The 17,605-nt window shown below is 39.8% G+C and overlaps 1 protein-coding gene across 4 annotated transcripts in view; it reads left to right on the top strand.

Annotated features, from left to right (window-relative positions):
• Nucleotides 1-17,605, top strand: part of Zfand3 (zinc finger AN1-type containing 3) — a 243,572-nt gene that overhangs the window by 168,728 nt on the left and 57,239 nt on the right. For 3 of the 4 annotated variants that reach the window (XM_085679849.2, XM_085679850.2, XM_048451276.3), the window contains one exon: nucleotides 2,301-2,483. In XM_085679849.2, coding sequence (XP_085535975.1) covers nucleotides 2,301-2,483 — 183 coding nt within the window. Of the gene's footprint in view, nucleotides 1-2,300; nucleotides 2,484-17,605 lie in introns of those variants that run through there. The other variant, XR_014998380.2, reaches the window with a different exon arrangement.

Genomic DNA, 17,605 nt, shown 5'->3' with positions numbered 1-17,605 from the left:
GAACATCTAATAAAATGCCGCCTTTTTAAAGAATTATGTAAAGAATTTTATTGAAGTTTTAAAATGGGGCAGGAGGCATTGTTTTGCTGAGACTTCTGCCATTGTACATCTTTGTCCAAGGGTTTGTTCAGGTTCTCTCCTCCATCCTCCCATCAATGCTTGTACATAACTTGCACATGCACAAATTTAGCCTTTCATTTTGAATTTCGGATTTTCTCAAGTGATTTCTCAGCAGGAAATTTCCATCTTTCTGGACAATGACAAAACGTACCGTGATTTTTACCCATGGGTGCGGTTGACTGTGCGATGAGAATCTGCTGTTGTCTGTCAAATCTTTACAGATTTTCCTTTCTTCCCATCTGGTCTCCTCTTAGGCACTCTCCATGTTTAGAGAGTGGGAATGGCTGGATATGAGCAGCACCAATAAAGTGGTTTAACTGGTAGATTTAGACTTTTGAATGTTCCATTAACCATACCAGTAAATCATGGAAGTTATCCTGATTATTTTCTCATATACTGTAGTGGATTAGTTTTGGAGATTTCTATCTTTCCCATTTATTTCAGAATTTTAGAACAAGTGAACCAAACTTTTAGTCCCTGATCAGAACAAGCAGCTGTTTGTGGACCTTTCATTCTTTCTGATTTTAAGGAAGAGCTCTAAAAAGCAGTCTCTTGGCCTCATTTGACTTTTTCCTTCACTTCTTACCTCACTCTGCCCCTTCACCTTCTGAGTGGCTTCTTGTGGGCTTCTTGAGTCCCCTTGCTCCAGCCCTACTTTTTTCTGGTGTTAGTCAGAAAGTAGATGCTGGCTGAAAAGAAAGAGCCAAGTGATACTTTGAGGCAGGCATGGGACCAACAGGAAGAATGACTTTAACTAGTGGGACACGTTCTTAGGCTTCAGTAAGTTTGTATCTGTTTTGGGAAACTGAGAAATGCACTAGAGTCTGTCTTTTGGGGTCTTAATAATATTCCTAGTTGTGTGGTACACAGTCATAGGAAAGACACGGGAATCTTTGATATAGGAATACTAATGAAATGACATAAAAATCTTTTTATACTTTCTACTGTAAGATATAAAGGGCAATGTTTTATTTTATTTAGCACATTTTTGATAAATACTGTACAATAATATTGATAAATCATTTTGAAAATGTCAAAATATTGAATAAGAAAGTGGCTAGGAGACACACTACATGAAAGAAACCGTGCTGGAAATGGGTAGGAAATAGCCTGGTGGGCTCTTCCTGGTCTGGGCTGGTGCTTCTTATCTACACCGTGTGCCATGAGGAGACATGAGCTGTGACCTCAACTCGAATTGCTCTCCTCTTCCCTTGCTCTTAACTACTTACAAACTAAGTAGTGTTCTTGAGTGCTAATGTGAATGAGTTATGCAGAAATACTCATTGTGTCATAAATGCTAGCTGTTATGTTAAGTATAGGTTAAGATGCAGCGGGTCTGATAAAGCTAAAGAACTTGATGGCTGTGGCTTCTGTTCCACGGTAAGATCATGTGCAATTTTAAAGATACTTTTTCCAATTGATAAATGCAGCCTGTGTTTCATACAAGAGCTAGATTTTTAAAAAATGAAATTATGAAAGATTGTGTTACAGTTTTTGTTACAATATTGTTACAATTACATTTGTATACCCCTCATCAGCTTAAGAAATCAAAGAGATCACTAACTAGAAAACCATCTTGTTGTGTTTTTAAGGCTGTTGTAACTAAGTGGAGCCCGTTTCCTCCATCTGTTTTTTTTCCCTTTGCTATTATGTTCATTTCTTTTATATTTACTCCCATTACTGAGATACACACACATACACACACACACACACACACACACACACACACACACACACTCACCAATTCATGCCATTTTAAATGTTTTCTGTTATTTTGTCCTATTTTCTGTGCTGCCTGCCATTTTCTTTCTGATCTCTGACCTGTTAGTGTCGACCACTTTTATCCTTTTTTCTCTAATCTACTGATTACTCTTGAAATGCTAACATGCATCTTTTGATTTTCGGAGTTCAGTATTGAAATCAGTGCCTACAGTCATCTGAACAACAAAGGGCTTTGATTTATAAATTTAAAGTTTAAGTCATTCTCTAGAAATCATGCATGTGGTTGTATTTTAGGTTTTTTTTTTTTGATTGATGATTTACTTCCATGCTTTTCTTTTAATTACCCACATTAGCCTTTGTTGCTGTTGCCTGTAACTTTGATGCTAACATAATGTTTTTAGTGACTGCTATGGCTGTGAGCTCTTCAATTAAACCATTTTTCTTCTTTTTCTTTTTAGATTTTCAAAAGAAACAACCAGACGATGATTCTGCCCCAAGTACAAGTAACAGCCAATCAGATTTGTTTTCTGAAGAGACCACAAGTGACAACAGCAATACCTCTATAACCACACCAACTCTTAGTCCCAGCCAGCAGTCGCTTCCGACAGACCTGAATGTAACTTCACCAAGTAAAGAGGAATGTGAGTCCCTAGCCATAAGAGTCATAGACTAGCCCAGGAATTTGCATGAGTGCTTAACCTCAGGTGCTGTGTATTTAGTGCTCAGCTAGTTATAATGCTAGAACTATTTCTTTGGAGACACAACTATAACTGATAACATTTGTTCAAATTTAGAAAGATAACAGCAGTTTTTGCCTCTGATGGTTTGTGTTAAGGTTATAGTTTAGTGTTTAAAATGTAATGAATGTTTAGAAATGTGGTAGTTTATGCTATCTATTCTACCAATTTGTGGGAGGTTAGCAGGGAACAAATACTTTATTAAATCCTTTCATGAGTTATATTGAGAATCTGAAACAAAGAAGGTCTTTAAAGAATTTATTGTTGAGCAGGGACATTTAATTTATTTGTTATATTAAATGAGAGGATGGCAAACAACAGTGAAGTGATCATTCCCCTCTTCTCTCTCTGAGCAGTGGAATGCCAAGAGATCTAAAGTACTGCTAATACCTTACACTGCACAGGACAACTCTACACCAGAAGTGGTCCAGCACAGTCATGTCAGGATGCTGGGGTTAGAAACCTGATCTATGGCCGTGTGCACATTTGTTAGTAGGCCAGGCTATATAGTAAACACTGTCGAAGGGTACGGACTTACTCAGAAATGGCACTGAAGACAGTGTTGTGAAGAGGCCCTTCATACGTGTAGCATGATGTGTGAAGGAAAGCTGCTTGAGGCTCCTCTTTGGCCTGTGATTCTTTTAGGGCCATTGGTGAAGGATGAAGTTGGAAAAGTTCGTTATGACAAAGAGGTAAAAGCTTGAATGCCCAGCCATGCTACTGGGACTTTGAACAATAGCTGTGGTTCTGATCAAGAGAAGAAGTAGTGTCACTATTGTTTTGAAGAAGCAATCTGACAGTATTGAGAATAGGAATGGGTTATACTGAAAGGTAGCATTCCAGGAAAAGAGAGATTTTAATATTATAACTTGTTCAGTGCTACTAGGAAAGGTGTGGAAATTTAAGAAGAGAAAAAGGAAAGGTGTGGAAACTTAAGAAGAGAAGAAGGTTATTAACGGTATGTCAAGGAAGTAGAGTTATAGACCATGTGCTTATCAAGGAGCTGATGAAAGCTGTGACCAGGTTAGAAAAATACCCATTCTCCACTTACGCCTGTTTGTGCCTAGATTTTTTTAAAGCTCTATAACCAAAAGTTAAATTCTAAAGGGCCTAAGGGAACGATTGGGGCTGGTCAGGATCTCACTGGATGGAACCTGGATTGAGCTTGTATGTTCCAAAACTAGGCTACAACAAACCATTCAGCCAAAATGCATGTGAGGGTGAGGTACTTATAGCACCTTACCTAAGTACTTTCAGACCCAAGACAATCCAGTGAGGGGAGGTATTATAATTATTTACAAAGAAATCAAAAAATCAAATAATTTGTCCATAGCCACAAACCTACTGGAACCAAGATTCAGAGGGTCTATTCCCCCCCACCCCAGGGTTTGTTTGTTTGTTTGTTTGTTGGTTGGTTGGTTGGTTGGTTGATTTTGTTTGGTTTTTAGTTTTGTGTGTGTGTCAATTAATTCACTGTGGAAAATATACCTATAGAAGATTCATGATGGCTAAATCAGGTGTTTTTCTTGTATGGAAATCTACATTATGACCAAAGTTCCTCAAATTTATCCTAAAGGGGTTGTAAGCAGCCAGGTCTGTATGATTGCTAACACTTTCTCTGGAGGTGGACCTTTTAGGGAAACTGACCAATAGCAAGGATTCATATAGACACCATCAACCTAGAACAGATTGTGGTATAGGGAATGCTAAATAAGTATGGAAAAAGTCTTGTATTTCGAGTAAGATTCTGTCTTCAGACTCTTTTCTCTTTCTTCTTCCCAGGCTTAGTCCTGCCCTGACCTTTGGGCCTCTAGGGTTCATCTCTTTCTATCTGGGCCACTGTAAAATGCCATGCTTTTTCTTGTAATATGTAGATAGAAGTTTCTATCCCACCTGGTCCTGCTGCTGTTCAGTCCCAAATAAAAACACAGACGCTTATATTAATTATAAACTGCTTGGCCTGTTAGCTTAGGCTTATTACTAACTCACTCTTACAACTTAAGTTAACCCAGAATTCTTACCTAGGTTTAGCCACGTGGCTTGGTACCTTTTCTCAGTAAGGCCTTCTCATCTTGCTTCCTCTGTATCTGACTGGTGATTGTGTCTCTGCCTTTCCTCTTCCCAGAATTTTCCTTGTCTGGTTGCCCTGCCCATACTTCCTGCCTGGCTACTGGTCAGTTAGCATTTTATTAAACCAATACAAGTGATAAATCTTTACAGTATACAAGAGCCTTATCCCACAGCAGAAATATAAATGCTACCCATCTGATTGGAGATGCATTTTATTTGCTTTGTACCAAACCTCTTTCCCTCTGGCTTTCACATTTGCCATGTAATCTAGAAGGCTTAGATTTTAGAATCCCGAAAGGTCTACAACCTTCCTAATGCTTCATTCATCCTTGCACCATGGACATCAACATAAACCTCAACTGCTGTAGGAACACAGACTCAGACATGACCCTTGGCAGCAGATCAGACCTGGATATCACCATGGCCCCAGTGGCAGCACAAGACACCTAGAGCATTATGACCCTAGTGATAGCAGGATCCTTGGACCCCAACATGGTTTGAGATAGCTAATCAGATCTGGGCATCTGCATTAGCTCTTGGTGCTAACAGAAGCCATTGACATTAACTCAGACTCTGGCCGCAGTAGGGCCATGGACCCAGACATGGCCCTTGGCAGCAGCCCTGGCCTGGTGACACCGTGGCCCACGTGATAGTGTAGGTCACTCAAGTTGGCTTGTTCCTGGTGCCAGCACAACCCTGAGACACCAACATGGCCACAGATTGCAGCCTAGACCCCAGGCATCCATGTGGTGGCACCATGGGCCACGGATATCAACACAGACCCCAGCTGTGGTAGGTCCATGAACCCAGACATAGTCTGATATCTCCATGTCCGCAGGTGGCAGGATAGGTCACTCAGATTGGCATGGCTGCAGCATGACCTTCAGATTGATACCTGGCTTTAGGTAACAACCTGGACCCTGGTATTTTCAAGGCCTTCAGGGTAACAGGAGCCACAAATATCAATGCAGACCCTGTCTGTGGTAGGTCCATGGAGCTAGGTGGGGCCCTGTGGCATAGCCCAGACTCAGATGCCACCATGGCCTCAGGTGGCAGCACAGGCCATACATATAAACTTGGCCCCAGTGGCAGTACAGCCATTTAACATCAAAATGTCCACAGGTTGCAGACTAGACCCCAGGCTTCCCCGTGGCTGTTGGTAACATGGGTCATGGACGTCAGCATAGCCCCCCTTTTGCAGTTGAACCAGGGATCCAGACATGGCCCTAGGTGGCAGCTCAGGCCCAGACCTGGACCTGGGTCACAAGTTGACCACCTATATCGACCAGCCTATCAGTTACTGCCTTCACTTCTTCTTATCTTTTAGCTCAACACATGAAATGTACTGCCTGCTTCTCTCTTCCATTTCTTGTGGTGCCAGGTGGGCCTTTGGATACCTTCAGCCTGCCTGGACATAAGGACCCAGGCTGGCTCTTGTGGTCTTTCACCCACCTAAGTTGCATGGTACCAGGTGGTGGTATGCATGCCTTTAGCCAGCCCGAACTGTGAGGACCTCCCCACGCTTTTTTCTTTCTTTTTTTTTTAAGAAGATGAAATATGATTTGAAATGTTTTCTTTCTGTTTCTCTCTGCTCATTTCACTGTAATGATTACGCATACTGGTTACATACAGCATGGTATTAGCACCTGTAGTATTGCTAAATGCATACAAGAATGTTTGGCACAGTCATCATTTCAGATACTGGTTTGTGCTGACAATGTACAGAATTCTCTGTGCTCAGTCTTCTTGAAATAAATATTTATTGTCAATCATCATTATCCAGTTACGACATAATATATTAGAAGGCATCTCCATAATGCAGCTGTCCTCTGTACCCACCAACCATACTTGTCTACACCTATGTTCTGTATCTGGTAAGCACTGTTCCTTACTTATCAGCCTTTTTTTTTTCTTTTTAAATTAGATAGTATCCACATTCATTTAAGTGGGAAGGAGTGGTGTTTGTATATGTTTTCACTTAATGTTCTGCAGGCATGTGACAGAACTTCTTTCGTGTTTTTAATGGGTAAGCATTTTCCATTATGTGTATGTACCCCATTATTCATTCATTTGTGTAGGGATGGACATCCAAGTTCATCACTTCTTGGCTTTTGTTAATAGTGCTGCAGGAACCGTGAAGGTGCAGGTTACTCTTAAGCACAGTGAGTTTTTCTTTGTATGTAGACCATAATGATGTTGTCAACATCCATAGTGGGCAGCAATTCACACTTTACCAACAGAGTGTGAAAGTTCCTCCTTCTCTATATTCTCATCAATATTCACTCCCCTTCTTGTCTGTTAGGTAACAGTGCTTTAATCAGAGGGGCAGTGGTGTTTTATTGTGGTTTAGTTGGCTTTTTTCTGCTGTTTGGTAGTTCTCATTTTTTCCCACAATTGTTGATTATTTTCCCATTTTCTTTTGAGATGTTTTGTTTTCCTTGTTTGGGGTTGAGTTCCTTATCTTCTGGGTTTTAACTAAAGGATACTTTGCAAACATTTCCTTCCATTAGTAGGTTATCTCCAAATTGTGCCTGTTGTTCCCTTTGCAGTTTAAAGCTTTTTGGTTTGACATCTTCTTTTTGGTTACTTCATGTTTTTCCAGCCTTGTGTCTTAGTTGTTACTTTCTTATGTTTCTCTGTGTAGAAACTTACCTGAGCTAAGTAGGTAGTTCAGCCCTGTTGCACTGAGTGTCATTTTCCCCATCAACATCTATTGATACTCCTTTCTCCTCTAGTGTAGTTGGAAGTTTCTGTCCCACACACTGAGGCTTATATTAATTACTAATGCTCGGCCAATAGCTCAGGCTTTTTACTAGCTAGCTCTTATACTTTAAATCAACCCATATTTCTTATCTACCCTATGGCTCATGGCTTGTTACCTCACTTTCTACACATTCTGTGTCCTGTTTTCTCTGTGTCTGCTGGCATCTCCTCTGACTCCGTCCTCATTCATCTCATTGTCCTTTTTTGCTGTCCCGCCTATACTTCTGCCTGGCTACCAGCCTGTCTGCTTTTTATTAAACCAGTTTGAGTGACAAATCTTTACAGTATACAAAAGGATTATTCCACAGCATACTAGGTATTCATTATTTCTGCCTCATTGCAAGTTACCTGGCTGTAGGTGGCTTCTCTGAGTTCTTTATTCTGTCCTGTTGGTCTGTGCCTATATCATGCTATTCTGGGAGTGGTTTTTGGAGTGTGTGATGCCTCTGCGTGTGTTCTTTATGCTTACAGTTGCTTTGATTTTTTGCGAATACTTTGTGAATTCTATAAGAATTTTCTGGATTTATTTTCTATTTCTGTGAAGAAAATAGATGCTATTAGTATTTTGGTAGAGATTGTGTAGACTCTGCATATTGCTTTGACTAGTGTGGCCATTTGAACATTGTGCTTCTAGCACATGTATATGGGCTGTCTTTCTTTGTGAGGAGGTTTCTGGTGTTGCCTTAGCTAATCAGAGATTTAAAAATGATGGTGGGTGTTTTCAAATGTCACCTGTGAGCTTGGACTTGTCTCATACTTGTAATCTTTCTGCCTGTACTTCCTGAATGTGAGAACTGTAGAGTTCAGTCATAATCTGTAGGTTGTAATGCTTGTTACTTTATAGCCTGTTGTTGATTCTAGTGACGCCTGATCTGCTCTCTGCAGAGTGGATGTCAGTGCCACCAAGTAGATAAGCTTTTATTTGATTTTCCAGTTAAATTTCTAGTAAACTCCAAAAGGAGCCAGTTTGCCCCTTTTCAGTGTGGCTTCTGTAGGAGGCCAGATATTGGATAGAACTGGCTAACAGCTTCAGCAAAGTGTTTGGAAAATATTACCTATTAAAAATATTTTATGACTTCCTGCTGGGCTGGTTTTAAGTGAAATATGGAGAGACGATTTATTTACAGTTCTCTCTGTGTGTGCCTTTCTCTTCCCTTTTCTCTAATGAAGCTCGAAGCATCAAGTCGTTTATCAGAGGTAATTATACAACAGATGGGACTTTTCTGATATATAATAGTCTCAAAGTGGAAGATTCTCTCCTGCAATAAAGAATGCCCAAACTTTAAATGTCTCTTGATTTTAATTTAAAGGGTTCTTTTCTGTAGGATTATTTATTTATTAATCCTAGGCTGGTTCTACAAAGCACGCTGCTTTCATTAGGGCCTTGTTCTGAGAAGACTGATACTGTGCACACAGTTTGGTAATGTCCATTATGTGCTTTACTGAATCAAATAGCTATCACTGAGGATTCATTGTGGATGATCTTTAAATTCAGGCTTGTCCGGATGTAGGACTTGAGTGTTTGCTTATACAGACTATATCTGCTCTACCATGTTCAGGTACTTACAGTGTCATTTAACCTTTAACTTGTCAAAATACGAGCCCAATTAAAGCAAACTTATCATTTTCAAGTTCCTCACCTGCTGCTCTTCCTCAGCTTCAATTGCTACCTTCAAGTAGTTGCATGAAGTATGACAGCATTTTCAAATTTTGATTTAACAGAAATGACTAATTTTTGCCTGTCCATGTTCTTTGCTGATTTAGCTCCCTCTACCTTGCTCATGTGTAGGAATGGCTCATATATTGTGAATAATAAGTCTTTGTTAAATATAAAAATGGAAAGTGTAGAAATGAACAGTTCTCAAATTGTGTATTTTGTGTTGTCCCACTTTCTCCTTTGCCTACTTGACCATGCTGTGTGTACTGCTGCCTGCAGACACCATAGTGCCGGTCATCAGGTTGGCTGCTGTGGTTTTCAGTGCTTGTGCCAGAGTTGCCTTCAGAGAATTTAGTAATACCCTCAAACTCCAATGCCAGTTATATAGACAATTCTTTTTTAACTATAAGTTTTCTTTTTTAAATTGTTGTTATTGAGCTATATATTTTTCTCTACTCCCCTTCCTCCTCCCTTTCTGCCCTCTCCCATGAACCCCATACTTCTAGTTTACTTAGGAGATGTTGTCTTTTTCTATTTCCCATGTAGATTAGATCCATGTATGTCTTAGGGTCCTCTTTGTTGTCTAGGTTCTCTGTGATTGTGAATTGTAGGCTGTTTTTCTTTACTTTATGTCTAAAAGCCACTTATATATAAGTACATATTATATTTATCTTTCTAGGTCTGGGTTACCTCGCTCAATATGATTTCTAGATCCATTCTTTTGTCTGCAAATTTGAAGATATCATTATTTTTTCTGCTGTGTAGTACTCCATTGTGTAAATGTACCATGCTTTCCTTATCCATTCTTCATTTGAGGGGCATTTAGGTTGTTCCCAGGTTCTGGCTATGACAAATAATGCTGTGAACATGGTTGAGCACATGTCTTTGTGGTACGATTGAAAACATCCTTTGGGTATATACCCAAAGGTGGTATTGCTGGGTCTTGAGGTAGGTTGTTTCCTCATTTTTTGAAAAATTGCCATACTGATTTCACGACAGGGTTTCTCTGTAGTTTTGGAGCCTGTCCTGTAACTGACTCTTGTAGACCAGATCCTCCCTCCTGCATTTGTCTCCTGCGTGCTGGGATTAAAGGCGGGTGCCACCACCACCTGGACTGATTTTGTTAATTTGGGTAGTCTCTCTCTCGCTTTTGGTTAGTTTGGATAAAGGTTTGTCTATTTTGTTGATTTTCTTGAAGAACCAACTGTTGGTCTCATTGATTCTTCATATTATTTTCTTTGTTTCTATTTTGTTGATTTCAGCTCTCAATTTATTTCCTGCCTTCTAGTCCTCCTGGATGAGTTTGCATCTTTTTGTTCTAGAGTTTTCAGGTGTTCTGTAAACTCACTAGTGTGGGATTTTTCCGGCTTGTTTATATAAGGATTTAGTGATTTGAACTTTTCTCTTAACACTGCTTTCATTGTGTACCATAAATTTGGATATGTTGTGTGATCATTTTCGTTGAATTTTAGGAAGTCTTTAATTTTTTTCCTTGATCCATTAGTGATGCAGGTGAGCATTGTTTAATTTCCATGACCTGTCCAGTGGTGAGAGTGGAGTGTTGAAGTATCCCACTTTAATGTGTGGGCTTTAATGTGTATGAGGGTGCCCTTGTATTTGGGGCATAGATGTTCAGTATTGAGACTTCCTCTTGACTGATTTTCCCTGTGACTAATATGACCCCTTCCAAGTGTGCTCTCTTAGGCCCAGCTCAGAATCATTTCATTTACTCTTGACTGTTGGCATTAAGGAACTCCTGGACTACTTATTTGTGACACTTGCTCGCAAATTGTCTTTATTGTTACCTTTTAGACTTGGATATCTCTCTGTGTACCAGTTTAGAGTCTCAGGTTCCAAACAAGGAAAACCTCTGTTTTTTATTGTGCTGCTTGACTTCAGAGCTCCTGGTACATGTCCAGGTAGTGCTCAGTTGATTCTTACTTTAAATATATAGAGAAGTTTTATTATTAATTTTAGTACTTTTTAGAATTGATATATATGGCTGGATGATGATGGTGGTAGTACACTTTAATCTAGCCCTTGGGAGGTAGAAGATAGGTGGAGGTGAGCTCCAGGATAGCCACGGCTACACAGGGAAACACTGTCTCAAGACAAAAAAAAAAAAAAAAAAAAAAAGCAAAAACTACCTTGTTTTGATACATTAAGAGGTCTCATTGCTTGAATTTTAAGTAGCTGCTGTTTATTATTAATATATTTAATGTTTAATGGTAGAATTCAGTGATCTCAAGACATAAAACTTTGAAGTTTGTGTGTCTCGTTGTGACAGTTCATCTCAGAGTAATAATTGTGTCTCACCGTGTGTGGGTAGCATCTGCCTCTTGTCAGGGTACTTTCTGTTCATAGGTCTTTCTTTTGTCTTCTGAATTTCCTCCTTTAGATTACTCTGTGCAAGCTTCTAATACTTATATTCAGAGTCCCTGAGGCCTGAAACCTGAAAGGTTTGTTTCTGCAGTCTTCCCTGATGTCTGTAAGGCTGTCCAGTTATTGCTGATCAGATGCAGTTATGAAGTCTCTTGCCACTGATTAGGGCTTTGCAAATATAACAACTCAAAAGATTCTCTGAATAGATTAAATTCTCTGCCCTTGTCTGCAGGTAAAGGCCACAGTGCACAACCATGTCATGTCACACCAGTGTAGACTTTGCTGCAGTTTTTGTTTTGTGTAGGTACAGGAAATGCATGACACTGATGACTTTAAACTAAATCCAAGCTTCATTTATGGCAGAACATTTGCCTGAAAAGTCATGAGATGCCTCTACTTGGATATGCCGAAGTAATTACTTTAACTTTGTCGAACTACATTGTATGTTTATGCAGTTCTTTGAAAACTCAGGACTGCCAACACAAAAACAACCATGTGAATTTATATTTCATACTCATTTCCTCCTTTGCTTCAAAGCCATCTCATGTTCCAACCCTTCACTAGGGGTGACACTTCAGTAAGGACTTTTAAAATTTCAAAATACCAGTAGAACCTTTGACTACATAATTCAAATTGTGACATTCCTAGTCACTCCCAGCAGTGCAGACTGTGTATAGGGCCTTTCATTCAGTGTTGTTCTTAACAATGTGGTTTAGTAGGGCAGTGTGCTTTGGAGGGACTATTTCATGGCATAGCACCTGTGGTCTGGATAGATATCTTGTTTCATTCTTCCAGATGCCTCTGATAAAGAATGCACACAAACTGCATCCTTTTCTGAAGTAGGCACAGAAGCTTTTTGCCATTACCAGTGTAGACAAGATTCTTGAGGATTGTTTTACTACCTTCATTTTTATTTTATTTATTTTTATGTTATGTGTTTGACTGAATGTGTGCATATGTACTATGTGCATGAAGGGTTCATGAAGGTCGGAAGAAGGCATTAGATCTTCCTAGTACTGGAGTTAGCAGACAGTTGTGATTAGCCACCATGTGAGTCCTGGGAATCAAATCCAGGACCTCTACAAGAGCAACAAGTGCTCTTAACCTCTGAGCAATTTTGTTTATCCTGTTAGGTTTCTGTTTTTTTAAAGAAAAAAGAAAAAAATCTCTCAATGTCAAATATTTATATCAGTGTTATGAACATCATGCTTGTGCCAGTGGTAGAAATCCAAATTTTCATTTCTCAGTTAGGCCTTAGGTAAGCCTTAGTAGTCAAAATCAAGGCCTAAAGTAGATGACGACAGTCCCTGATTTATAACCATATTAGATGTGCTTTGTCAGGAGCAACAAAAGCAGTGTCTAAAATTAGAAATGACTTTTTTTAAAAAAACTTTTCCTAAAGGGACTCTGATTTTGATCCCCAGGATCCCAGGTTCTTTTCTTAGGCTTGTTACTTCTAATCCTGAAGGACTGATTCTGTACACATTTAGATGCTTGCCTGGAACCAGCTGAACTCCATGAAATATTGTAGCCATCCTAGATAGAATGCTCATTATTGATTTATGTCACTTGGCTTCATTTACTTACATGTTAACATAGTTTTAGATAGTAAAAAAATAAATCTTTTATTTACACTGGAAGCATGGATTAATCTCTGCTAAGAGTAACCATCAGAGAGGGTTAGCTTGAGAGGAGTGTGTGTGTGAGAATTGGAAAAATTTATCAACCTTAAGGGTTCACTGTTGTGTACTGTGTCGGAAGTTCTAAACCGAGGTCCTTCAGAATCTCTGAAGCCATTCTCACTCCTTACCAGCATGAGAGTGCTTTCCTGCAGCAGATGTGCTGTATGTACAGGAGCAAAACCCCAACGCCGTCTTTTAAGCTTGGGACTCTTAAGTTTTTAAAATAGTTGTGTTTCATAAAAGAACCTTTTTATATTCAAGTATAACTTTTTGTTAATTTAAATGAAATATTAATATTTTGTGTTTTTAAATTTCATATAGGTATCAATATGGTATATGTAAACCAAAGTTTTTTGTGATCCTCAGTCATTTTAAATATAAAAAGATTACTTGAGGACTGAAAGTTCAGGAAGTGCCTTGTTAGATTAACATGTAAATGTGGTAAAAATCAACTGTTTTAGTTAGCATGACAGTTCTTCCATATATTCTATGGTTTTTGGCTTGGATTGTTTTCATCTGGTGTAGAACTGTTTCTGGACACTTGGTGTTCTAGATGACTTGGACCACTTCTGCCTGTGAGGCTCTTGGCCTCAGTGTTGTTGCAGGCCAGGAGACGGTGGTCCTTCCACAGCTCTACTGATCCTGGTGCCCCTTTAGTGCTCATGGAAGTTTCCATGAGTCTGGGCATGTGGGAAGCACTCCTAACTTAGCTTTGCTCTTGGTGCTGCTTCCTGGAAAGGTGTTGTGGAAAAATTTTATTTCTAGTGAGCAAACATAGTAGTAACTGCACACACATTTCACAGTGTTTGCAGAGATGTCCAGGACTATAATTATTAGGGATGTGGGATGCGATAGTCATATTATTTTATTGAACATAATCAGTAACATACCAATAGCAAGGCCTGGCCCACTTTGAAAATCTTCTTATACTGTTCGTATCTAAATTAGAGATTTATGAGTGGTCATACAGCAAGTTAGGATTGGGATTTCTGACAGATCAGCACTTAAGTTCTGTAACATGTCTTATGAATGGTTCATTTTAAAAGTTTCCTTTGGAGAAATGTGAGGGCCATCGTCTGTGCTGGTTTTCTGTAAACTTAGAGTCACATCTATTATATCTGTATATTTACTTGCTTTTAATCAGTAGACCTTTTCAGATCCAGTTATGTAGATAGATTAGGCATTAAGCATGTCCCTTCTGGTTATACTAACTCATGAATTGCAAGTGGAAGGTGATTGTGGAATGGGGGCGGGGGTCTTTTCTGAAAAGGTGACTGGTTCTTCTGCAGCCCAGTCTGTCCCTGGTTGTTATTACTCTCTGTCCTTTGCCATTTAAAAATCACATCTATGTTAAAGGCAGTCACAGAGGGACTATTTTATTACTCAAGAAGCAGGTTGGGTATTTTTCTAAGTTTTTATTTTTAACAGGACCACACCAAGATAAAAGTTTATGTTTGCATTGCTCAGAAGCCCTACTTCTTTGAAAAGCTTCACCAGCAAGCAATTTCCAAACCTCCAGAAAGAAGCCAGAATTATGACTGGATCTGTCTGAGGTCACCTTTAGGATGGTGAGCCTGAAAAAGTGAGCTGCTACAAAGTAAACAGTGTGTGGATTATGATGGAGTGAAATTGGCCAGCTGGTTAGAAATGGATGATACATTTCTAATAAGCCCACAGTGCCTTTTATTGGGAATTAATTAGATGCTGTTATGTAAATGTCATGTTAATTAAGCAAGAAAATTGAAGCGTTGTAAATCTGCTCGAGGAGTGGCTATTTTTGTGTATTAATGTTTTGCAGTTTCCTTGGAAGGCTAATAGTAGAATATTTGACTATGGAATTTCTGGCACTTCTAGCTGACTGACTCCTTGACAGTCTGTTTTTTAATGATACTTTAGCACATGGTTTAACTATAGGCCGTGAAGGTTTGTGGGAGCAGGATAAAATATAATCAGTCATGGCAAGTGTTTTAACAAAACCTTTCAGATTGTTCTCCACTTGAAGATAAAGGAGAAATAGTATTTCCCATATTTGTTTTGCCTTGGGTTTTGAATTCTGGAGAGCATGCTCGTCCAAGTGTAGCTGTCCTCCATGCCAGTGCTTTTTCCCCAAGTCACAGTAGCCTGGTCGCCTGTGGAATTGACTGCACTGTGAGGTCTCTTGGTCATGGCTTTTTGATATATGTTCAACAGCTATAGGAGACTGAAAAAAAATTAAGAATTCTGTTGCTTCACAGAACGTGAATGTTGACAGTTAACGGCATACCTTTTATACAGTCCTGATTTTCTATAGATTATAGCAGTGGTTCTCAACCTGTGGGTCACAACCCTTTCACAGCAGTCTCTTAAGACCGTTGGAAAACACAGATATTTATGTTATTATTTATAACAGTAAGAAAATCACAATTTCGGAAGTAGCAAGAAAATAATTTTATGGTTGGGGGATCCCCGCAGCACGAGGAATTACATTACAGGGTCACAGTGTCCGAAGACTTGAGAGTCACGGGGCTGCAGTGAAGTGAGTGTGCAGATTTGCTGCAGCTTCTCTCTCACAGAGCCGAGATCGCAGTTTCTCCAGGAAAACAATCCAGCACTCTGTTGGATTTGTTGTAAAAAGTTTTTTTTGTTGTTGTTGTTTGTTTGTTTGTTTGTTTGGGAGTGCAGCTGAGGAATAACACTTCATAGTGTTCCTGATATTTCACAAGTGGCCAGCATTACATACGACACCTTTAATACCAGCATAGACACAAACCCTAGAAGAAAAGAATACTTAGACTTCCTGGTTACAAACCACACACTCCCCCAAGCATTATTCACTTGTAAATTACAAAGTAAATTGAGAAAGGAGTCCTGAATAGAACATCAAATGCAATGTGATAGTCTGTTATTACACCCATTTAGATAATGCAGAATCTTGGAAAAAATTAGGTATTCACTTAAGCAAAGGAAGTCAAAAAGCATACTGAAAGGCAGTTCAGGTTGCTTTTGTGAAACAGGTTCTTGCTGTGTATAGCCTAAGGAGATCTCCAATTTGAGATACTCCTTTCTCAGCCTCCCAAGTGCTCAGACTGTGGGCATGTGCTGCTGTTCAAGCTCAGGAATCATTTGCTTCCCTGAGAAGCCTGTCTTTGGGTTTCTATTGCTGACACGAGACACCATGACCAAAAGCAAATTGGGGAGGAAAGGGTTTATGTGGCGTACACTTTCACTTATTAGCTCATCACTGAAGGAAGCCAGAACAGGAACTGAAGCAGGGCAGGAACCTGGAGGCAGGAGCTGATGCAGAAACCATCATCTGCTTATTGGCTTGTTTGCCCTAGCTTGCTCAGCCTGCTTTCTTAGAGCACCCAGGATCGCCAGCTCAGGGATGTCCTCACCCACCATGGGCAGGGCCCTTCAATCACTAATTAAGAAAATGCCTTACACCTGCATCTTAAAGAGACATTTTCTCAATTGAAGCTCCTTTCAGGTAACCAGTTTTTGTTTCAAGTTGGTGTAAAACCAGCTTGCACAGAGCCAAACATATCAAACGAGAAATTTTGTGATTTTTTTTAATTTACTTATTTATTTATTTATTTATAAAAATTTCCACTTTCTCCCCTCCTTCCAATACCCTCCCATTCCCCCCACTCCCTCTCCTCCTCCCTCTCCAGTTCTAAGAGCAGTCAGTGTTTCCTGCCCTGTGGGAAGTTCAAGTTCCTCCCTTCTCCTTCCAGGTCTAGGAAGGTGAGCATCCAAACAGACTAGGATCCCAAAAAGCCAGTACATGCAGAGAAAACAAGACCCAGTGCCATTGTCAATGGTTTCTCAGTCAGCCCCCATGTCAGCCACATTCAGAGAATCCAGTTTGATCACATGCTCGTTCAGTCCCAGACCAGCTGGCCCTGGTGAGCTCTCATTAGATCCGTCCCCATGTATCAGTGGGTGAACGCACCCCTCGCGGTCCTGATTTCCTTTTTCATGTTCTCCCTCCTTCTGCTCCTCATTTGGACCTTGGGGGCTCAGTCCAGTGCTCCAATGTGGGTCTCCATCTCTATCTCCATCCATCGTTGGATGAGGGTTCCCTCTGATCCTGCCTTCCTTGCTCACGTTCTCCCTCCATCTGCTTCTCATTTGGACCTAGGGAGTTAAGTCCAGTGTTCCAATGTGTGTATGATAGTGTACATAAGCGACCCCAAAAACTCTACCAAAGAAATCCTACAGCTGATAAATACCTTTAGTAATTTGGCAGGATACAAGATCAACTCCAAAAATTCGGTTGCCCTCCTATACACAAAGGATAAAGAAGCAGAGAGGGAAATCAGAGAAACATCACCTTTCACGATAGCCATAAATAGCATAAAATATCTTGGGGTAACTCTAACCAAGAAAGTGAAAGACCTATTTGACAAGAACTTTAAGTCTTTAAAGAAAGAAATTGAGGAGGTTACCAGAAAATGGAAAGATCTCCCTTGCTCTTGGATTGGGAGGATCAA

This window comes from Myodes glareolus, chromosome 18 (genome assembly GCF_982192425.1).
Source record: "Myodes glareolus chromosome 18, mMyoGla1.1, whole genome shotgun sequence".
Lineage (NCBI taxonomy): Eukaryota > Metazoa > Chordata > Mammalia > Rodentia > Cricetidae > Myodes > Myodes glareolus.
The sequence above is the reverse complement of the archived record's forward strand: the minus strand, read 5'-3'. Positions and strand labels throughout refer to the sequence as shown.